The 23,766-nt window shown below is 42.9% G+C and overlaps 1 protein-coding gene and 1 long non-coding RNA gene across 2 annotated transcripts in view; both read left to right on the top strand.

Annotated features, from left to right (window-relative positions):
- Window positions 1–12,591, top strand: part of LOC113993379 (plexin-B1-like) — a 35,846-nt gene extending 23,255 nt beyond the window's left edge. Inside the window, exons 5-16 of the mRNA XM_039384859.1 lie at window positions 1,770–1,870; window positions 2,523–2,655; window positions 3,370–3,526; window positions 6,328–6,436; window positions 6,535–6,643; window positions 7,232–8,092; window positions 8,212–8,337; window positions 9,432–9,554; window positions 10,518–10,611; window positions 10,777–10,943; window positions 11,966–12,117; window positions 12,513–12,591. Of these exons, the coding sequence (XP_039240793.1) occupies window positions 1,770–1,870; window positions 2,523–2,655; window positions 3,370–3,526; window positions 6,328–6,436; window positions 6,535–6,643; window positions 7,232–8,092; window positions 8,212–8,337; window positions 9,432–9,554; window positions 10,518–10,611; window positions 10,777–10,943; window positions 11,966–12,117; window positions 12,513–12,591 (2,211 nt within the window). The remainder of the gene's footprint in view (window positions 1–1,769; window positions 1,871–2,522; window positions 2,656–3,369; window positions 3,527–6,327; window positions 6,437–6,534; window positions 6,644–7,231; window positions 8,093–8,211; window positions 8,338–9,431; window positions 9,555–10,517; window positions 10,612–10,776; window positions 10,944–11,965; window positions 12,118–12,512) is intronic.
- Window positions 12,592–17,316: 4,725 nt separating this feature from the next.
- LOC113993239 lies at window positions 17,317–23,458 on the top strand. Its single transcript, XR_005564881.1, has 5 exons — window positions 17,317–17,415; window positions 18,343–18,451; window positions 21,449–21,581; window positions 22,781–22,900; window positions 23,078–23,458. It is a non-coding gene; the product is annotated as an uncharacterized LOC113993239 (long non-coding RNA).
- Window positions 23,459–23,766: the final 308 nt, after the last annotated feature.

Raw genomic sequence — 23,766 nt, 5'->3', positions numbered from 1 at the left:
TAAGAGCAATACAATCCCCGCCACAGAGGAGTTGAAAGCATTTGAGGTCCAAACTACTGACGGGAGCGTGGGAGGCAGAGGAACTTTGTATGGCTAAGCCTGTGCTGGGCAGCAGCTGCCTGTCAGTCTGACTTACAGGGAGGGGGACTGGCCTTTTCCAAAAGCTGGAGGAAGCCTCGTTACCCTAAACCGTGTCCTGTTCGCATGTGCATTTTCCTAAGTCTGTCAGACTGTATCAGCAATGATGGAGGAATGTGAACTGCAGGCTATAAAAGGCTGCTCTGCTGGCATGAAGACAAGAGACCACAAATTCCTGGGTTCCACTGTATTGAGCAGGAATTGTTTGGACAACAGTCTGCATCTCCATCTGAGCAGAATAATGTGAGCCTCTGGGTTCACATGTGACCCATCTTGGTTTCGCAGGAGATTAGAAGAGAAGAGGGAGGTTTTGTGTATTAAAAGTGTAGCACTTCTGTTTTTAATCAGTTAAGAGATTAAGCTGTTCTTCTGTAGGCATGTAACCTACAAAAAGCAGGAATGTGTGGGAAATGTCTGCAGATAGCAGAGGTGTGCTCTGACCGGGAATGTAATAACAATCTTGCAGATGAAATCAAGCTGTATAAGGAGCCATGTGAGGCACCTTTCCCTCTTCTCCTGCTTTCTGTAATTCTGTTTGCACCCAGAGGCAGTTGGAGGAAAAGAGGCACTGCGATGCCTCGGGCTTTTGGGATATTGGTGTCTGCTGAGTAGGAAATCCAGCTATGGATACTTTATTTGAGAGGATTTGTACAACACCACTCATATCAGCGACTTGAGCTGGAAAGAAAAGGATCCTCCTAGCAAGGGGAAAAGCAGCCCTTGAGTTACTCTGAAGGAAAGAACAAACAAAAATGAGAGCATGCTGGAAAGCTACTGCTTCCCTTCACTCCCCCAGTGCAGCTTGAGATACTTGTAAAATTTGTAACACTTCAAAGGAGGAGTTGAAATCTGTGAGTGGAAGAAGATTAGGGAAATCTGAAATATATCCTTAACAGTAATTGTTCTGTCAATTAAAAGATGCAAATTACATCATGTACTTAGCAAAAGTAATGGGTCTGGGATTAGAAGTTGGTATTTCAAAGTAGCTGACAGTAGTAGCTGAAGTGTAGTAGTGGATTAAAGAGGGTAAGAGGCTGAAATCAGCAAGGATGGTAAGTTAAAGCAGAGAAGTTTTGCAAGTAAAATTTACCTCTAGATGGCAGAAGGTTTTTGTTCCACATTGATCAAAGTTTCATGGTCTACTTCCAGTCAGCTCTACCAGGTAGAGCTGGACAATAGTGCAGATGGATTCAGAGGCCTCAGCCAGAGCTGCTGTCTCCAGCTTTAGTCACCTGCGTGTCAAGAGAGATCTTGTATGACAGAGTCCAGAAAAGTAAAAGAATGGATGATATTCAGTCTGCTATTCTTTAATCTACTTTGTTAAAATACAGTTTTATGACTAAATAAAGTCACCTCCTTGCAAAGTGTGTCACAGATAACTTATGAATAGCAATATGCTTTACTTGCCTCAGTGCCTCTGTACAGCATGGTGTGAAATGGCCATTCAGATGGGCTCTGGAAACTTGTTCCTTTATTTTTTGCTTGTTTTTATGGGAAGATAAAGTGGAGATTGAGAAGTTGCTTTGGTGAGCATGCAAATATGGGACTTTTTAGTTAGGTATAAGGAGCCAAAGATCTGGAAGCTTTGTTGCCTGTAATGTGTTTTCACTTTTCATTTCTTTTTGTGACAGGTGGTAAAGGTTCCCATAATGGAATGTTCCCTGTACTTGGACTGTGAATCCTGTCTGGCACTGAAAGATCCCTACTGTGGCTGGTGTGTCCTTCAGGGACGGTAAGATAGATCCCTGTTCACCTGCAAGGATTTTAGAGAGATAGTGCTTAGGGATTGTCTCTGCTTCCTCTTTTCTTATATCTCTGTCTGGATTTAGTTTATTTTTAGTTCCTTTGTGGGATATTCACTCTAACTTACCATTCCTCTTTCTGCCTCCCTAAAAGGGCATCTTTTCGTTGCTTTTTGGGTCTTTGCTCACCACTCACGATTCTCCTGTCCAGTGGAATTCAGCCTGGCTTTAGTCTGGCTGCAGCTCAAACTGCCTCATTTCAAATGTAAAGAAACTATCTTGTCTCTTCTTCTGGTGTCACTCTCTTATTTATCAATCTTTCACTTCTTGCTCCCCTACTGATGTTGCTTAATGAGACATTGTTTATTCCAGTGTGTGTGTGTCTGCTTGCTGGCTCTGTTCCCCTGTAGAAAACCAGAGGAACTAGTTCATGACCCTTGAAGCTCCAGAAGTGCCTACCCATCTATATTTTGGCAACAGTTCATCCTATTATTGAAAGTGGTGGGAAGCTGGGACTTCTGTGGCTTGTGTAGCAGCTTCCCCAAGACTCTAGCAAGGCTTAAGACAGTCAGTGTCCCCTTGGAAGCCAAACCCCTCCTGCTGCACAGATGTCTCACAGGGCTTCTTGCTGTTTCCCTGCAGGTGCAGCCGTCGCTCCGAGTGCTTGCGGTCCAGGTTGAGTGAGCAGTGGCTCTGGAGCTTTAACTCTACCCAGCAGTGTCTGTCTGTCCAGTCACTAACTCCAGCCAATATCAGCAGGGAGGAAAAGAGAAATGTGAGTGGTGATGATCCTCTGATGATGCTCAAGCTGTAGAGAGTCCCCTGTAGACTGAGAAGTCACAAGTCTTTCTGTGTCTTTCTGTGGGGTATTGAACCACTGAACCTTCAAGCATGTTCTTTGCTTACATGAGGGACTTATCTCCTGGTACTGCCAAGTTGTTCATTTAATTGTTTGGGGTTTTTTTCCTCATAATACTAAATGTCCTTGCCTGCTAAGAGTTACCTGGTATTTTGGAGTATGTGATGGCTGCTTGGGTGCGATCCCTCCTCATTTTAGTATCTATAGGGTGCCAGTGTCTCTGCTTTCAATGTTTGTTCCTGACACTTGCTGTCAGGAAGATCTGAAAGGAGTTACCCAAAATTACATCTCCAGTCTGGCATGTGAGAGCTGGCAGAAAAGCTAAGAAGGTGCCGGAGTGATTTGAAGTCTGTCATTGTGTCAGGAAGTGGCAAGAACCTGTCTTTTGCTAGAGGCTGGGGCAAAGGGGGAAGTTGTCAGTTACTGGAGAAATGCCAAGTTCAGTTTGGGAATGGCAAGAGATGATGAATGGAACAGTCGGTCCTAAGAGACATTATAGGAAAATGAGTGTATGTGTAGATAACTACTTTATGAGGTTCTTCCTTTGAAAAAGCAGAACCAGAAAATTAGATGAAATGAGGGCAAATTATTAGAGGGCAAATTATTTACTGGATAATATTGAATTGGCAGATATTCTTGGCCATCTTGGATTTACCTTCTCTGCGTGAGGAAGAATTTTACTCGTGTTACTTTGAAGATTATGAAAGCCCAGCAGTTCTGACAGAGTCAGGAATCATGTGTCCTTCTCCAGATCCCAGCCAAGCACCAGCTTTGCCAACAGGAAAAGGTTAGTGAAATGCTTTAAATGGAGCATGATAGCTCTGATAACATTGTTGGGAGAAAGTACATTGTAGGTCCATTAGATTGCCAGGATTAACAGCCATGAGCGTATGTGGACTGTCAGCAGGTGTTCATTTCATTCCTCATAATATCTGTTTACTTTCTGCTTGTGTGTCACACACATCCTGTGCTATTTTGGGCTGTTGCCAAATTCCAATGCCAAATTCTGATAGTTGGAAAAGAGATCCTGTTTGAAGGGTTGTATGCAAATCTGAGTGTTATTTGAAATGCAGTCTCGAGGGGTGACTGGTTTGGCAGCTTTGTCATAAATCAGGAGAGAGAACTCTCTTCAATAATGCTGTATTATTTAAAGCAAACAAAATGCAAACCTTCTCAAAATCCATGTAGTGGGAGAAGGAAATACATGTAAGGAAAGGCAAGAAGAGACCCACAGTCCTTAAAGTTAGAAATAAAGCTGCAGTGCGGCATAACCTCAGAAGATACTTAGTCAGCCTGTGAACAATAGCTGGCTGAGTATTGCTGATTGGCCACTCTAAAGGACCTGGAAAGTTCTCAGTTTATCTTCTTCTCATTGGATTTTACCCAGCCTGTCAGTGTGAGCTCTGATGAGCTGATCTCTTCAAAGAGCTTGTTCATCTGATGTAAAAGGCAGATGCCAGTTGGGAAACGTTCCACACAATTCACCTAAAGGGCTGAACGGATTTTCCAAGCAAGTATGCAGCTGGCTAATAGGTCTGAAGCAATCTCCATGGACATAACATGACAGCTAACACACTCATTCAATCTCAAACTCCTACATTTTCAATATTATTTACCGTATTATAATATCTGGCTTTCACACTACTGTAGCCTGGAAGAAAACAACCAGGGTGGTCAGAAACAGAGGGAAAGGGCCTCATGGACTGCCACTGCAGGCAGAGTGGGCAGGATTGGCTTCCCTGTTTAGCTGTGCAAATGTGGGCCTGAATTTAAACAGAGTTGTGAAAATCAGTGTAGTTAAAACCACAGTCTAGTTCTCATTATTCCGGGGTTCAGATATTCTTATCAACTCCTTTGTAAGTCAGTCTTGCTTTTAATCCAAGATGCTTTACCTACGTTATTTTCATATTGCATCTCTGAGGCTTATCCAGCGGCTCCTGTTCTGTGGCCTAAACCTGCTCGTGGATGGTTTCTGTCTATTTGATCTATTTGTGTTGTCCTTTTGCTTCCGCAGCTCTTCTCCCACTCGATGGACGGGCATTCCTAGCGTAGAATTTTGCCATGTTAACTGTGCCAACTCTTCTTCTGTTCCTTAGACTTCCTCTCTAGTTCACTCTACTGCTAGTCCTTCTTTGTACAGCGTCTGTACTCTGCTAAGATGAATTTGAAGCTGGTAACTAGATTCATACATTGCTTTTTATGTGAGATGTCATCAGGGCCTTAGATACCAGCACTTTCCTGTTCCTACTTATAATACTTTCCCCAGCACACTAAAGTATTTGCCTTTTTCCAGCTTTCTTTTAAAGGTTGCATACCAGCTTATCTGTGCTACCAGCTTGGGGCTCAACAGCTACAAGTGACAAACTTTTACTCTCAATTTGCAAGTGCTCGACCTCATCTTCTGTACTGTCAAACAGCATTATTGGCATCATGGGAAATAATGGCCTCTTTGAAGAAAGGAATATTTATAAATATGGTGTCATAACCCTGAAATGCTGGGAGGTGTTATCCCTTCCAACACTGCCAAATGCAATCACCTCTATGACAGTGATAGGAGTTGGCAGTACTGCGGTGACTCCAGCCTCCAGCCGCATAGGATACCCTTATTTTCTCCTAATCATAGGTTTCCATACACCCCTAATTACTAACTGATTGATTAGCATACTGCTTGACTTGTTGTCCTCTCAGGAACCCAGCTTAGGCCTGACTGATTCTTCACATGTTAATTGTTTTGCTGTGACTAGAGCTTGCTTGCAAGAGGAGCTCTGAATTCTCAGTCTGAGAGGAACAGTGGACAAGGTTCTTGTTACTTATTTTTGTAGCCAACTGCCTTTGAGAAATGACAGCTCCTGGACTGGAGCAGTTCTCCATTATTTGAAGAACTAATAACCAACTCTGAGGTTAGAGGCATTTGTCTAGAACAAGATTAATTATCTGATTTAGTACTGTCATATGCAAAATATCTCCTTTAGGCTAATACTATCAGCTGCAGCAAGTTTTGACCATCTCTGCAGCTGTTTGGTCTACAGAAAACAGTGACAGTCTTTTCCCAAAGAAAACAGGGCTATCCTGAGGCTTGTAGTTGACGTGAGATCTGGATTGAAAGCAGATAAGCCTTCAGTTGTTGCAGCTGAGATTACAAGTCTCTTATAAACTTCTTCACTGACTCAGTTCTCAGTCTGGTTGTAGAACAAAGCTCTCAAGGTGAAGGCAGTATGTGAAGGGCCATGTCCATTCTAAGGGTTTCATTTTCCTTTGGATGACAAAGAAAGACAATCAGCTTTGAGCCTCAGTGTTACATCTTCCTCTAATACAGAGATGGCAGTGGAATTATAAAGACTGAGGGATCTTCAGACTAGGCTTCCTTCCCATGGGTTGGCAAGAGCTGTCACAAACTACACCTGACAGACTTGTCCAGTCTGTTTTTAGTGTCTGTAGGATAATCCAGTGATTGAGATGCTGGAAGCATGGAAGGGGATCTGTCTCTGTGTTTGACAGTGTCTCTCCTAAAGCATGCTGTATCTCCTAACAGTATGGCAAACTATTATAGGGGCTCCATTTCTAAGAAATTTTTATTTTCATTTTCAGATCATGTCACCATAAAGCTCGTAGTGCGTTTCCATGACATCTTCATTGCTTCTGTGGACTTCTCTTTCTATGACTGTGCTGCAGTGGCCCTGCTGTGGAAATCGGCACCGTGAGAACCTGCTTTTTCTGTTCTGTAGTTCTAGTGAGGGTGGCTGTACCTTCCTGGGTCGTCTTTTCTTAGCAGCTGCTTTTCTGTCATTGTCCCAGGTGTCAGAAGTGTGTGAGCAGTCTCTGGGGATGTAACTGGTGCATCCAGCAGCACCTCTGCACCCACAAAGCAGCCTGTGAGGAGGGAACCATTATCTACAATGAAAGGGTATGTCTCCTGCTCAGTCCTAGTCCTGTGTGCTGTAACAGCCTCAGTGAGTCAGATCTCTTCTCAGGTAAAATAGCAGCTGTCAGTAACATCAAGCAAGGAGGTGAGCAAGGAGGAGCTCCCCTTGGAGTGACACGAGGCTCTGCATCCCTGATACTACAGATTTCTGGGGAAATGCCATCAGCTGAAGCAGGTCACACTTATCCTGGGGCTATCCAGCCTGTGTTTTCAAAGTGAGGGACAAGAGCAAGCTGACCGGGAGGCTGCAAGTGGGGAGGTGGAACAGATGCCATTTTTGGCTGCCACAGGTGGCCTTGCAGTTTTGCGGGGGATGAAGACTGGCAGACCTCCCTCTGAGAGGAGGTGAGAGCAGGCACCCGTGGGAAGAGGGAATGTTGCTGGATTTTCTGCACTGTGAGCATTCCCCAGCCCCATCCCAAGAAGACAGCATAAGATACAGCTCTCATTAAAATCCAGAGGGTGAAGCAGCTTCTTGCCTATGAGAAGTGATACAGAGTGTTTCTCTGCTTGGGTTTTATTGTTTCATTTCTTTCCCTCTTCTCCCCCCACCATGTTGTTTTTCTCTAGGCCCAGATTCCATCCTCAAGTGTGTATCCTTCTTCAGCCGCTCCCCTCACCAAGTCTTCTACCACAGCCCCAACCATGGCCACAAAACCCGTCACTACCCCTGTGCATGTGGGACCAAGCACTGAGGCCCCCACAGAGCCCATCCACATCACACCCTCTGCAGCCCCAGATCCGATGACTGAGCCTGTGGAAACCCTCAGCTACACGTACCTGACTCTGTCGACCGAAGCCGCCCCTCTCCAGGCCGCCACAGAATCCCCGCTCCCACCACCAGCAGACAAACCTGCTGTCACTGTGCCAGAGACAACCTCTCCCGCTGCATCTGTCCTCACCAGCCCATCCAAAAATGTGGATCACGCAGCCCTGCCCACTGAAGGGCCAGCCACAGCCCAGGAGCCACGGCACACCGACCCACCCACCACCCCCGTGGGTAGCCCCCTGCACACGTCTGCAGCTGCAGTAACACCTTCCTCTCCTGTCACCAGTTTCAAGTGGGCTCCAAGTCCTTTTCCTACCACAGAAGCACTGACATTTGCCATCCCATCTCCCCAGACCCCCAGCCAGGTGCCAGGGAGCCCTGTTGCCTCTGATGACTCTCCTGGATTGCTGGGAACTGAACTATCTGCTTCAGAGCTCCCACCATCAGCTCCCCCGGAGTGGCTGCTGGAGGAAGGCACAGAACTCCAGGACACAGAGGACTGGATGGATTTGCTGCAGGCTGAGAATGACACATCTCTCTTCTCTGCTTCTACTCTTCTGTCGGGTGATGGCGATTCTTCAGAGAGGGATGTCCCTGACTTTCCTCGGATCCTTCACCCTGACCTTGATTATCAGTATGATGCCCCTGAGTTTTGGGAGGAGGTAAGTTACCGGGCTTTGGAATTCATAGACTAAGGCTTGTAACTCTTTGATATTTTCATGCAGATTGCCAGTCTAGTATTTCAGCACTCAGGAGAGGTTCTGCCCTGTGTTTTTTTCAGAATGAAGAGCCTAGCTGGGGTCCAGATGCATGTCCCTGTGTGCAGGGAATCCAGGGATCTTCACTGTTTCCAGTCAACGTGGCGAGGAAGATAACTCTGCTGGGAAAGAACTTCCACCTCTATCAGGTAGTCAGCTCAACACCATCACCTTTGAGAAACTGTATTATTACAGGGCACTGTTTGGGCAACCTGGCCACTGAACTGCTGAAAATATGTGTAAGACACAGTTGTGGCTTTGCCTAGGTTTCTCCTAGAGGAATGACCTACTTCTGTGCATAAAGAATTCCATAGCTGGATTTATTGGTGGGTAGAAAGTCACACAGAAAAAGGGAGAATACAGGTGTGCACCAACCTACTGGAGAAGATCTGCATGCGTTTGGATTAAATTGCACCTGTGCTGCACTGCAGATGCTAGTTTTTGGAATAACTTCCTGCTCAATCCCTGCTGATTGTTTGTGTCTCCATAAACTAAAGATAAGTCATCTGTTCCCTTTCCTTTCTGGCATGCTCAAGTTAATGTGGCTATTCCTGTCATACCTGAAACTTCTGCAGTGGGGAAAACCACCCTTGACAGCTGTTTCTTGGGTGTGGCTTTGATAAAAATTCTCTTTGCTTCTCAAGACGGAAGATGATTTAGTAACCTTTTACAAACAACTGCCTCGGAACATGCAGCCCACAGTCTGATTGTTTATACGTTAAACCTGACATACTGCACTGCTCAGAGTAGCAGAGCTGGTTACAGATAGATGCATATCCATTGTTTTTACAAGAAGTATCTAAGCAATTCAGTGGTAGGTTTGCAGGAAAGAGAGAGAGAGAGGAGAAAAAGACACTTAGTGTTTTTCACATGCTCTGCCCTAATCTGTGTACTCCACTCTTCACTTCCAAGCTGTTTCACAGAGACAAACAGGCATAACTTCACAGTCCCACTGGTTTTCCTTTAATTCCCTCCTTTGTGCTGGGTTCTCCCCACACTGACACACGTGCTCCCTTCTAGGTGGTTTTTTTGTGTTGGTTTACCTTTCATACATGGAGGCAGTGACAGCATAGAGAACCCTTGAATGTAGTGTAGAGTTGGCATAATGAAGGGAATGGGAGGAGCACACTGCTGGCACAGTAGGTGGCTTGGTAAAAGGTACTGAACTGGAGAGGCAGGACGACACTTGTGCAGCCTGAAGCTGTGTCATGGAGAAGTGGTGCCATGTGTCTCTTCTCTGCAGGACCAGCAGTGGGACTATGAGTGTGTCCTGAATGTGGAGGGGAGGACAGTGGTGATGGATGCTTATGTGGAAGGAGATGAAACAAACCTGTCTCTCTGTTATATCACCTGCCAGATGAACCAGGTGAGTGCTCGGATTACTGTGCCATTTCAGAATTCACACTGGTGCTGGTTTTGCTCAGCAGGCTGGAAGGCAAGCTCTGGGGAAAAGAACATGTTTTGCAAAAATATCTGTAGGATATTTAGCACTATGGGGCCCTCATCTGTGATGCTGCTGCCCAGCAGTACTGGTATCTTCAACTTGCAGGAAGGTTGTGCAGTCTGAGCCACACAACCTGTTGGTGCCTTGGCTGTAGCAGGGGATGATGCTGTCTCTGAACTGGCCAGCACAGTGCTTCTCCTGCTTTAGCTTGAGGCACTGTTGTTTGTCATTCTCTGGATTGTGACTTCTGTGATAGTTGTTCTGTTGTGAAAACTGCTGTCAATGCCAATATTCTTCCTTGGCAGTAGAAGCTAGCCTGTGGATTGTAAGATTACCGGCAAAATTAAAACAGCCATGTACGTTTCTGGATGATGTGTGAATTTTGCTTAAGGCAAGATTTGCAAGCAGAGGTGATATTTTTAGTTCACAAGCTCATGTAGTTAAGGGAGAAGAACAACATAGGCTCTTGTGCACATGAGCCCTACAGACCAGTTGTAATCTTACATCTTTAGCTCTGCTGAAATGGCATAAATGCCAGCTTGAGCAGTTTTCTGAGCAAGTGGCTTGTAGATAGGAATACGCCATTTAGGAATGCAGTTAGGAAGTTCGACAAGTATTGTTATGAGCACACATTTGTTTTCAGTGTTCATCCAAGTGAACAAAGCCTGCTGCTTTTTCTAGAGCAGAATTGTGGCTGTAGGAATCAGTGAGGACAGGCCTGTGCTGCCACTGCCCCAGCTAACACTGCCTCGTCTGCATGCATGGGAAGCTCCGTGTAGGCTGTATGTGCCGTGCACTCTGCAGGGCAGATGCTGATGCTTTTTGCCTATTCAGATGTTTTGTTGTGCCTCTATTAAATCCTCTTGATGGTCTTTGTCTTTTCAGTACAGTTACACGGCATCTCAACTTGAATTCAACGCTGTGGTGTTTGTGCAGAGGCAACGACACCTTCGAGTGGACAGTGCTGCAGATCTTCACGGTAGGAGTGCAACACCTTCCCAGAAGGAAAACATAGAGCCTCACTTCCCTTGCTTGTCACAGGGGCAGGAGGAGGAGCGGGTTCTGTGTAGGGTGCCAAGTTCCTGGATTGTTCTGTGCTCTATGGGGATGTTTGCAGATGCCTCTGACTTTTTCTCCTTTGCAGTGACTTTTTACAACTGCTCTGTGGGACACACTGATTGTAGCCGATGCCAAACAGCTGACTCAAAGTACAACTGCGTGTGGTGTGGAGGTGATAACCCCAGCTGTATCTTCAGGGGCTCTTGCAAGGAAGAAATTGAAGACCTGTGTCCAGCACCTCTCATTCACTCTGTAAGTAATTTGCTCGCTAGTGTACTGCACCCGGGGCAAGGAGGGCTCTGTTCTGCAGTGGAAATTAAAGGGCTGTGAACCCAGAGTGCAAACAGTGCAGCTCGATAACACATTGGCCATCTGAAGAGCAAGGTAGTCCTATTCAATTGTGATCCCTCAGTGTTGTGAGGATTCTAGGCTGTTGTGCTGGGTTTTCAGTTTGCTGATAGAAAATAGTGGGGAAAGATGCATTTGTATCTCGTGCAAGCTGAAAATGGTACACCAGGAGCAGAATCATTCAGGAGCTGGGAAAGGATCCACAGGATGGATCCTCCAACTGTCCCCAACCAGACCCTGAAACAGGTCGGCCCAACTGAGCCTGGAGCAAAGGAGAGCAAAACCTAATGATAACAGCACAGCAAAGATGGGAAAGGCATGAGAGATTACTGGAATTAATTATTTTTGTCTGTTTATTTTAAATGTTTCTTGCTAACTGCCACATGACAAGTGTCTGTAGCCATGTGTCCCTTTTGCTGTCAGTTTGTCCTCCCTCCAGTGGCACACAACATCCATGTGCTGCATCTTGTCTTAGTTTATCTTGGATGCTGCTCAGGGACAGAGCTTTGACGTTTGTGCAGCATGCAATTCATTGTCGTCCTGATGCTGAGGGGGGAATGGTGCTTGTTGCTTCAATACTAGTAACGTGTATTGGCTTGTGCATTCCCACTCTTCAGCACAAATGCCCTGTGGAGTGGTCAGCATGTTAATGGGAAGGCAAAGCAGGGCAGTCTTTGCCTTCCAAGTGGATTATCACCTCTGGGTGGGGACTGCTGGCAACAGCAAGGTATGGGAAAGAAGGCTCCAACTGTGGTGTTCTTTAAGGCCTTTCTTCTGGTGAGGCTGCAACCTAGTACTAGTCCAAGCCAGTAAAAAGAGTCAATAACAGTGAACTGAGCAGGCAGAGTTGAAGGACCCTGTGCTGTAGATCAGTCACCAGACTGCAGAGGTCTGAGATACTGTGACATTTACACATGTCTTTGCAGGTGTACCCCCTGTCTGGACCAGTGGAAGGTGGCACTAGAATCACCATCACTGGCTCAAACCTCGGGCAGAAACATCAAGACATTGCAGAAACTGTCACTGTTGCAGGAATTCCCTGTGCCGTAGATGCTCAAGAGTATGAGATCTCTAGCAGGTAGAGTATCTATGAAGCCTCCTCCCAGAGGCAGGCGCTGGCTTTTCCCTTGGCTGCTGACCCAGCCTGAGATGTCTTTGCCTTTGCTGTAGCAGGTATTGAGCCTTGCCTATTCCCCAGGAAGTGCCCTGAGTAAGGTCTCTCTCTGACTAGTTGCTTAGGCAGTGACCTTAGAGGAATAAGGTTGTGTACGAGACGACAGCCGAACGGCGATGCCGTATTCCGACCATGCTGCCCATACAGAGCCTGCAGTCCAACCAGGTCAGGGAGTCATGGGCTCAGAGCCCTGCAGTTCATGGATGTCTCTCCCAGCCACAGGGTGATTTCAATAGAGCAAAGGACATGGCTCGTGCAAGTGTCACTGATAGGGAAATATCCTGACCATGTTAACACAGGGTGAGGATGGAAACACGTGGTTGGAGGCACACCCCTAGACTGTCAGTCTTCACTTGCCAGCTAGACTTCCACCGCTAGGAACAAACCCAATGAAAAGACCTTCTCGACCAAGGACAGGTGAGGGAGTCCTGGTGGGCCCTGTGCCACCCTTCTGGTCACCAGCAGTGCCTGGCAGGTCACACAATGCTTGTAAAAGTAGTGGCAAAGAGAGGGATGTGAAGCAGAAAGACCTGTCCTGCTGAATCCAGCTCATGTCAGTGATAGAGAACTGCATAGCTGGTGTGGTCTGGCCAGGACAGAGTCATATAAGAAGGCAATAATTAAGTGTCAGGAGGTGTGACTTGGGGGACCAAGGAGAAAGGGATATCTGTGTATTTGGCCTGTGGCAGGGCAGGTAGGTGGGACAAGGAAGGGAGAGGAGCCAAACAAGCAGCAGGAGAAGAGGAGAGCAATTGTGAGTAATCTCTTGCCAGAGCTATCACAAATGTGTTTTTCCATTCTGTGGTAGCAACAGTTGTAGCACCCTTCCCTCTAGGAACCAGGTAAGATCCTGCTGGGAATGGCCTGCTGTGTCGAGCACTGTTGTCCTGTCTGTGTGCTTTGTTTGTCTGGATCCATCTGCTTTCTGTTTGCATCCTTGAATTAGAGCATAATCTTCCTGGGGTTAGCACTGTCTGTGTTCTGTATCTATAAATCACCTGGCATCGCAGCAACTTGGCTTGGACTGCACTGCCTAAGTTCAAGTTCCTGAGCTTCTTTCGTTGAGGGGATATAGTTGTGAACCTGGAACCCACTCCTGAGCAAGGCCCAGACAAAATTAATCTCATGCTGTGCAGGAAGGCTGGGAAGTCTCCTGCAGAGTAGCTTTTCTGTTAGCAAATCAGTGCTGTAACATGGGATTCCTTGCTGCTCTTTTCTTAATTTAACTTGACTTTTCACCTTGTTAGCATCTCCCACATTAAATTATGTCTGGAAAAAGGGCTGGGAAGAATGGTTGGTGCAGATCAGGGGATCTGGCTGGTTCTAGAGGCCACTGGCTGAAGACCAGTGCCATCTGAACCCATAGTCTTGAGTCTTCTCCTGTATCAGACACAGCACTAATCTGTGCACTGACCACTGCTGGCCTGGGGTCCCTCCAGATGTGACTGATTTTGATCAACCCTGGACAATGGCAGAGTTCTTGGACTCTTCATGCATCTGTATTACAGTGGGTGTCATCCTGTCTGTCCCCGAAAGAACAATCTTAGCTAGGATGGGCCTGTTTGGAACTGGCCCTTGCTTTTTTCTGCTGCACCTAATCCATCTTTTAGAGGTGTTTCTCGGTGTTTGGTTGTATATTCTGAGCATGAGATAAGGCTGGAAGAAGGGAGCAGTGGTTGCTGGATGGTTTGAGGACATGATGTGATGGATGCAGCTCACCTGCTTTTCCCTGGTGTGACACTGTTCTTGGATTGTCCTGCAGTATCGTGTGCGTCACTGGCGGGAGCTGGACAGAGAGATTTGGGTATATTGTGGTGGAAGTGCCCGGAGGAGGACGAGGCGTTTCTGGGCATGTTTTCACCTATCAGGTAACATAACTGTAATACCTCCCCTGTGTTTCAAGTATCCCTGCTAAATGGCTGTTTGCTGCGTGAACTTATGAGACTCTACCAGGCACTTCTGGTGTGGTGTGTGGTGTGTTGGGATTTGTTTTGTTTTGTTTTGTTCTCCTCCCATTCCCTCTTTAGATTATAAGAACAGCTGTACTGGGTAATAATAAAGATCCTGTAGTCTAGTGATTTTATAGGTTTTTTTTACAATGGTAACTATCAAATGCATAAAGAAAGAGGAAAAATACAGGGTATCTTTTCAGTTTGAAGATTTATTTTTTTTTTTACTGATGGCCTAACATCTTACTAAGACTTCTGACTTTCCTTTTGTTAATTTGCAAATGGTTGTTTGAACACACTTTTAGCTTCTGACCTTCAGCAGCTAGTGGCAGTAAGTCCAGAGTTCCTGTACATTGTATGGAGAAATGTTTCCTATTATTTTTAAACATGTTTCTGTTAACTTTTTGATATCTTAAACCCATCAATTATGAAATAATATTTAAGCAATTTTTAGGTACAATTATTCCTTTTTTGTCCTTGCTGCATAAGTTACAAATTATGTATCTAGTTGCTTGTCTCCCTCTCCCATAGGAAGGGGAGAGAGATGCAGAAAACTATTGGGCTTTTCCATTTTTGGCTCTATGGAACCAAATATATATACTGAACTATGCTGTTGCTCTTCTCTTGATTTTGGTTCTGTTATCACCATTTTGAGGCACTGATGAGAAGTGCAAAAGGAATTTTTACTGTGACATAAAAATGTTTTTTTCTTACTTCACTTCCCAGTAATTCCTACCACTTGGTGTGTTTTTGTTGAGATCTGTGCTTACAGCTGGTAGGGTTGTACAGGTACAAAAGCACTCTTGAATAAGCAGGAATTACTTGGAGACTCACAACTTTGTACATGTGGTTGGCTTTTTTTTCTGTAGTCTCCTTGTTCCTTCTCACTTCATGGATCTTGCTTTTTATTTATCAGCAGTGAGTTACTTGTGCCACCCTGCCTGGCTTCTCTAAATTTTGCTATATCTCCTCATTGGTACAAAGTTTTTTTTGTTACTCTGAATAATTTATCAAATTTCATTTCCCCTTTCCAGGTCACCTACAAGTACGTTTAACAGCACAGGTCTCAACACAAATTCTCAGGGCTCCCTGCTGGTAATCTCCTCATCTGCTATACAAACAGACAATTTATTTGCTACCTTGTTTTTCCTAACCTGAGTTATTAATCCAATTACTGATCTGAACAATCCCTTTGAACTGTTAATCCTAGGGTTTTTTTGGAGTAGGCAACCATTTATCTTTTAAAATTAATACTCTGATGATTACCAACACTCTAATGCTTTATTCAGCCTGTAATGACTTAGACAGGAGGAAATTTACTTTCTGGCAAATGGGTGTTTACCCCAGCATGGAAAGTGAACCTTCTCTGGGGGTGACAGTAATTTGATTCAAGGTACTTCAGACCTTGGTACCTTGGTTCCAGTCTGTCCTGAAAGCGTGGTTGTTTCTCTGATGTCAGATGCCAATCTTAGAGGATTTGGCTTGAGACCACCAGTTTGTTTTGTACAGGCAGTCAGGCAGCCATTGCAGGGTAACAGCTTTCATCCTACCAAATTGAATTTGATTTGAACCAATGACCTTGAGGTGCAAGACTCCATATCCTGTTACTTTTCCCTTGAGACACCCAATCCTCCTTAGACTCTCTTAATTTTCCTACATGAATGAGCCTTCTGTCATTAACATTTGTGTTTAAATCTTGATGGTAAACTGCAGTTTAGAATTTCAATGTGAACTTTGTCTGGTTAGTCACGCAATGTGCTGGGTGTTGTTTGGGTACCTACTCCCTCTTTCTCCAGCATGGAGCAGGTAGAGCTCAGATCCCGTGAGTTTAGATGCTTCCAGCAGATGGCACTTCAAAACTGCTTATTCTGTCTGTTATCCCTTAGCCTTGATTTGAAATAATACCTCACGTTTTACTTTTTATTAGTGGTTTCAGAATAACTTAAAAGGGAGTGTTTATCAGCAAGAAGTGTTTTTAAATAGGAGAACATTAGTTTCAGTCAGCCTGAATACATAAAGCAGTTAAATATGTAACTGTTTTGTGATCCTTTCCAATTCGGCAGCTGACTTCTGGTAAGACAGTGGTGGTGTCTGCTTTAATTAGTTGAAATGGGCAAGGTATGTAGCTCTGTATATGTGAAAAGTATACATCAGCATGGGTCTAATGTTTAGTACACAGGTGCACAAAAATGTAAACATGTAACAAACTTCAGCACCACACTTCTGAAACCCTGGATCAAGTAGCTGTGAACTACTGATCCTCTGCTGATTGGGCTGACAAAGAGCAACTTAGGGCAATTTTGGCCACCTTGTTGTGTTGGTGCAGTTCTTCATTGTCATGTTCTTGATCCAGAACTTAAAAATTCTAAGCTGGTGATACAGTCTAAATTTTGAGAATGAACTGTACCAATTTACCACCTGGTAAATACATGAAAAATTCTGCAGAATATTATGCCAGTCAGGGGATGAAATTTGGTAGCAGGACAGAAGGTGTGTATGTCCCATGAGACCAGCTGTGGAGGACAAGGCTTGTGGGTCAGAAAGAGTCCTCACTTGTGCAGCTTTCGTGCAAATTTTAGAGAAGGGAGACAGAAGAGAATAAAAGCATCTTTTAGGGTGAAACTTCTTAAATCCATCACAGCACTATCTGGAAATGAAAGTTGTCTCCCATGACTCAGGGTGGAAAACAATCTGTATCAGCCAGTGTTATGGCAGAGTGAAGAAGCCTGTGCTAAATGCATTGAATGTGATGAGAAAGAAAAAGTTCGAGGGAAAACTAGAAATATGTTTATGGAGTATGTCTGACAAAGTTGAAGTTTCAAGATCAGTGTGCTGTACTGAGGGAATCTTGTAGTAACGGCATGATAGTTTTTCAGCCTGTATTTGGGATCTGCAGGCAGCTACATCCTGAATCATAGAAAGATGAGGCTTAGTGAAGCCTCAGTCGGAGGTAGAAGACATGAATAGGGAATTTTAATAACCAAGGTACTCTTTTAGAGGCTTAAGAGATGAATTAATGCAAGAGGGAGGTCTAACATCCAGGGTTGATACCAAGCTTAGATATGAATGCTGACTGGAAGGTTTATGGGAAAGATTTGGTGTGCTTATTCCTTCTTGGAGACTGCAATGAATTTGTACTTCTTTCTATTAATTGCTGTTTCATTTCTTTGTAGGAAAAGAATAATATTAAGTGGGCTTCCAGGTGGGACTACATTTTGGAGTCCATGCCTCATACAAACATCCAGTGGTTTAGGTAAGATCTGCATTTTTTTGGGGGGTGAAGTCTTGCTGGGGAGCACAGAGATTTCTTAGTAGGGCTTCTAGGGATTTATAGATATATAAAATGTCTGCTGTGGTAGAACAAAGTCTGTAAGTTTTTAGGCAAGAAAACTTTTTTGTTTTCATACGTGAAGTAAATTTCCGTCTCTTGGGAGCAACTGTCACGTTGAATTTTGTAAAAGGATTGCATCATTATTGTCCAAAGGGAAAGCAGCTTCCAGTGTTTTACTCTTATCACCTCCATTCTGGAGAACTTTTGCTCCTTTGCAGTGTTCTTATTGTCACTGTCTGGGTTTCTCTGACTGACAAGTGAGAGGTACATGTGTGTAGTGTGTGTTTTGTACTCAGCTGCTGCTTACAGTAAAAAAGGAGGTCTTTTTTTACGAGTAAAAGATGTATGTGAAAAGCTCTTTCTTATTTCCCTCCTTACCATGCAAAAGTAAGCACATAATTTGTGTTGAAGTGTTAATGTTTTGCAATGTAAGTGTTTGAAAAGGCTAATCTGATTGAATTGATCTCTACAAAATATTAAAGGGCATGATGTCAATTTAATTGGTTGATAGATACAAAATCTACGTGACAGTGCTTTAAGAGCTGTAGCTGTTTCACCAGGGAAATTACTTCTGAGGTATATAAGGAGGAAAATAGAGAAAAGCAATATGTAACTGTCTTGAGAATTAGCAATGTATCATGAAATACTGTTCTTCTCACTTCTGTCACCGAAGAAATCATATAGGTACACAACTGAGAACAGTTCTCTTCTCTGGGTGGGGAAAACATTGAAAGGTCTGAATATCTAAGACGTTTCATCAGACTTGAGCTGTACATTTGGTGTGAACTGAGTGCATGTCCTGAAACCTGAATAACTGGATTGAAAGTTTGACTTTTTCTTTATTTACAGTATAATGAATTCCCTCGTAATTGTTCTCTTCTTATCTGGCATGGTGGCTATGATCTTTCTGAGGACTCTTCATAAAGATATTGCAAGATACAGCCAGATTGACTCTTCAGTGAGTAAAATTTACAGCTTTTACATGAGCACATTGCTCTGGTGATAGTGATGTCTATCAATTAGTTTTGAGTACATCTAGAGAGATGCGTAACTATGATGAATTTAAAACATGCTAATATCTCTGGGGGTTAAAAGTAGCTGTATTGCTATTTCATCTTTTCTAACAGCAGGAATACATGGTCAGATGTGAAGATCTTACTTTTCTAGCATCACTGGATGAACTTGTAATATGCAAGGACAGGCTTCAGGTTTTAGAAGTACGTGGAGTGATTCACAGAAACTTTTTGATCGTAAACAAACTTGTATTTGAAATGCAAGTCCCTTTGTTCCCAAGGAAAGCCTGGGTTTTAATAAATACTTTATTAATAATTTAATAATACATTATTATGTACACCAACAACCACAAGACACAGTGATGGCATTAAAAAGTGTTTTGGCATTGGCTCACCATCAAGACATGGCAATTTCTCCTGAGTCCTGTAGTTGCATTATGGAGTCAGTCAGGACATGCAGCAGGTGGTATGACACACACCTCAGCAGCCAGTGTGTTCTTTATGGAATCACCATCCTTGGAGACAGTGAAGAGCCATTTGGACATGGTGCTGGCTAACCTGCTTTAGGTGGCCCTGCTTGTGCAGGACAAGCTGAACTCCAGAGGTCCCTTCCAGCATCAGCCATAAGTGTGTCAATGCAGCCCTGTTTTAAGTCATGTTATGTGGCCTTAGGAAAGACCTGGTAATCACTGTGTCAAACTGAGTCTGGTTTGTCTGACTTAATGAGGTGGCTGAAACCTTTTGCCATCTGACTGAACCTGTTGTGAGTTCTTTTGAAATATGTACTCCTTAAAATGGGAAAGGGGCAGGTTCCTCTAGTGGAAGAGAATGTAGCTGGTTGTGAGTTAAAAACACTTGACCAGTAGACTCAGAGTAATTTTTACTCAGCCTTTCTCTCATTCTCATCAGTAAAAGGGATATCTGCAACCTAAGCATGAGAAGTAATGTCAGATGCTACAAAGGTTTGAATTTTCGCTGCTGTTGCTGTCTACCTGGTTTAAGAAATACTTCAAAATGCACAAAACATTTTCATATTGAAACTAAAACATCTGAAAATACTTTTATTCTTCTTTGTGGTTTTGATATTAAATATCTTTTGTTAATGCAAATCCAGACAGTAATTTAAGTTGAAAAATTTTCCCACATCCTTTAACTGATTATTTCTGTGAGGCTCTCAATTAAATTATGTTCATTATCTTATACTGTGTTGTCTTTATTAGTTGATAATTTTTAATGTAATAAAGAGCAAGACTTGTAGAAGTTTGATTAGTTTGTATGGGTAACAGCAGGGATAGGTGTGACTTTCAGAAAACCACACTTTTTATTTTCTTGCCAGGTGTGAGAGACTTAAGGATCTGTTTCAATTCAAGGAACTTATTTAAAAAGGTGTGAAATATTTGTGCAAAAGAGGAGCTGGGCTGAGGAATCTGCAGTGAAGCAAATTAGTATCTCACACTTAGGGGATGCTGGTGATTGCACTTGAAAAGAAATCGATGCAGGAGCCAGTGGATGTGGTCCTAATATGTGCATTTAATGTTCAGCTAATGCCAGCTGGCTGTAGTGTGTTGTGGATTTAGTGAGACAAACAGTAATGAAGTGTTTAGAAATCACTAGATTGCTCTGAGGGTCTAGTGACTAAGAGAGGATTCCAGAACTGAAGAGAACTCACGTCAGTGTGTTTTCAGCAGTGAGAGTTGGTTTTTTCCAAATCTCTTTGGTAATGACTACTTGAGTGTAGGGGACTTCAATCTGTTAGAATGTTCTGAGAACTAAGCTAAATTAATGGATAAGATGAGGATTACTGCACTTCTAAAAAATTTAAGAGTAATTTTCCTCAAATACTCTTTGAAACTCTAAAGTGTAGCATGCTACTTGGTTTAGCTGTCCAATTCTTATCCTTATCTTGAACATAAAGGTTAGCAATATAAAACACCGCTGAATTTTTTTAAAACAGAATACTCTGACTCACAACTAATTGGCCTGTAATGAAAGAGTTTTATTAAAAACTGAGCTTTGAGATGAACACTGTGGCCCATAGGCCAATACAGGGATCTCAATCTGCCAAACTTGGTTTCTCTTTATTTTTCATAAACCAAGATAAATTCTAGTAAGCAGAGGTATCATTGTGGGGAAGTCAAAGACAATCTTCCAGCAAAAATAAATGTTACATAATCTGTTGCAGTTTAAGGTGCTCTGTGTTATTTGCCAGCGTCATCTGCATTCTTTCTTACCCTGCTTTTTTGCATGCTGTAATTCTAGTGGTAAGCAGTCCTTTGACCTGAACTCAGTATTCCTGGGTTGAATGAAACCTGTAGCTTTTAATTTTATGAGGAGGAGAGTGGTCTTGTGGTCGTGTGTTGGTTTTGGTTGGTTTATTGTGTGAGGGGCAGTGTCTGTTTTGAGTGACTCTATTGAAGAGCCTTGTTCTTCAGCAGTGGTTCCTTAGGATCCCCCCTGCCCATGCCATCCATCTTTTCACCTCTGGGAGTGGGACAGAGTGTTGGTATTTGTCCCTCATGGTTCCAGGGAACAAACTTTCTTTTGTAGTACAGAGACAGTTTCATTCTTTCCCAATATTGTCATTGAGACTGATGTGCTTTGAAATGGAAGCAGAAAAAGATAAATCCTTTAACTAGATTGAAGTTGAATTAAATGGAATGCTTTGTTTTAGTTTAAATTTAGAATGATGTTCTGTGGTTTGGCTAATTACATTTGGTTTTTTCTTGCTTTAAGAGATGAGGATTTTCTTGATAAATCCTGCCTTTTTCACTGAACCATTAGGGGGTTATGAAATCAATGAGTGATGAATCAGATGCAATTAGTCTGACTTTGGATCTTAACTGGAAGTTAATCAAACTTTAAATATGTATTTTGCATCTTGTTTGTGTTAATTCACTACTGCATTATGTATCTTTTCTAAAGACTTTGTTGATTTTATACAGGAAGATGCCCAAGAGGAATTTGGCTGGAAGCTGGTTCATGGAGATGTGTTTAGACCTCCAAGGAAGGGAATGTTACTCTCTGTCTTTTTGGGCCAAGGAACGCAAATTTTCATTATGACATTTATTACTTTATGTAAGTAACTTCATTAAGGTGATGTGTTTGTAGTGTAATAGTGATAAGAAAGATGCAATATTATTAAACAAATGACAGAAGCCTTTAAGTCCTTCCTTTAGTAAAATAAAATATTAATGCAGTTTCATAACACTAATCTGGATAGCTTCAGTAATGCTGTTGTGTTGTCATTGAAAACATTGTGCTGTCTGGGCTAATTCAGATTCTTCATGAGTACAGAAATCAAACTTCCTTCTTACAAGTTTCTTTTTAAAAAAGAAACAATTTGTCATGCTGTAAATTATGTAAGGGTCCAGTAATGCAAGTTCAAAGACATGTAATCAAAGCTTTAATGTTCTGGGAACACTTTCTATCCAATATGTTTGATATGACAATCTGCAGCCGTGCAGAAATAAGAGCCAGAGTGCACACCAATGAAATGGTGCTGACACAACATTGAGATAATGAGAGCCTACCTTAGATAGCTATAAATGCATATGATGATGTCATCTGTCACAGGATGGTGTTTTCTTATCTGTTATCTGTAAAGTTTATGACCATTCCTTTTCTTACTATATAATTGATTTAGAAGGTACACTGATACTTACTACACAAGAAGCATTTTTGAAATTTTGTTCTTCAAGTTTGATTCAGATTTTTTTGATCTTTCATAGAGGAGCGACTATTTATTACATGATGCTTTAGGATTAGTGGAATTTTCTTGATAGGCTTGTCTTTCAGTGTTGGTCACAACTCTGTATCTTACTTAACTGCAATAGTTTCCTGTGCAACCAGTGTAGCATAGAAAGAAATTGGTGGTGAGAGAAAGTCCTTTATAAAACCAACTGTACACTGGAGATTACTGACAAACTCCTTTTTTGCAAGTCTCTGTAGGCTGATCTCTACAATTGGTTCACACTCAGGCAACCTTCTGTGATTAAAGAGGCTAATTTTCAGGATAGAGTGTTCTTAAGTAAAACATCATGGTGGATGGTGGCATTTTACTTTTCAGCCTTTTGGCTTTGAGAAATTTTCTTCTTAAGAGGCGAGGTGGAAAGAATGCTTTTGAATGAAACAGTGCTGTTAGAGGTATGGTCAAGCTTATGCACACAGTCTTCATTTAAATGTCTGGTAGTGAAAGGGATAAACCTTCACAGTGATTTGTTACAGGGGAATTTTGACATGTGTCCACAAATAACTAAAGCTTTTTGTCTCTCCAGTCCTGGCTTGCCTTGATTTTCTTTCCCCTGCCAACCGTGGTGCTTTGATGACCTGTGCTGTTGTATTGTGGGTCTTGCTGGGAACTCCAGCTGGTTACGTGTCTGCTAGAATGTACAAGAGTAAGTATGTGCATTTATTTAATGTGACACAACATGTTAAATTCAGAATTGCTGGGCTCAATATAAACCTCAGATGGGAACTGGTGTCTCAGACAACAAATCTACTTCTTGCTGCCATTCTGTAAAACAGTTGGAAAAAGTCTTGAACTTGAAATTGTTTTTACTTTTTCCCCTCAGCATTCAGAGGTGAGAAGTGGAAGACAAACGTCTTGCTTACAGCTCTACTTTGCCCTGGGTTAGTATTGTTTCCCCTTGTGGGAAGGAGTTGGGGAAAAAAAAGTGAATTGTTATGAAGCTTGTTTGTGTGATTTTGTTTATGGTTCTCCAAACTGCTGTTCCCTTTCTGTACTGCCTATGTGTGAATACGAAGAAAAGAAAATTCTGAGGAGTTGGAGCCTGGTACTCTAGAACACAGGTTCTTAGCATCTTGTTTTGTAGTCAGCTGTGGGGGTAGGAGGAATGATGCAAGGTAGTGTCACAGCCTTTGAGAGTCACTGCACCAGAACATTAGACACAGTGATGGGGTAGTTCCAGTCTGGTACCATAGCACTTGGTATGTTCCAGGTAATTCTGGTTGTCGTCTTCATACATAAATGTAGGTAATGTCCAGTTCCTTGGTTTCAGCTTTGGGTACTGCCAAATGTCCTTGGCTAAAGTGGAGGAAAAGATTATAAATTTCATAAGGTATTTCTTCCTCCCCAAAACCCCAGAATGAATAAAACATGGCTTGGTTTCAAGTAAAGTAGAATTTCATCAAATGAAAGGTAATGTCTTCGATAACAACCGAGTGTAGTATTTCTATAGAAATCTTACTTCTAAACAAAATGTGCTTCAGTCTCCCTGCTGTCATTTAGATATTATCAGGA

Source organism: Pipra filicauda, unplaced genomic scaffold, assembly GCF_003945595.2.
Source record: "Pipra filicauda isolate LSUMZ 115617 unplaced genomic scaffold, ASM394559v2 scaffold380_size693359_pilon, whole genome shotgun sequence".
Taxonomy (NCBI): domain Eukaryota; kingdom Metazoa; phylum Chordata; class Aves; order Passeriformes; family Pipridae; genus Pipra; species Pipra filicauda.
The sequence above is the reverse complement of the archived record's forward strand: the minus strand, read 5'-3'. Positions and strand labels throughout refer to the sequence as shown.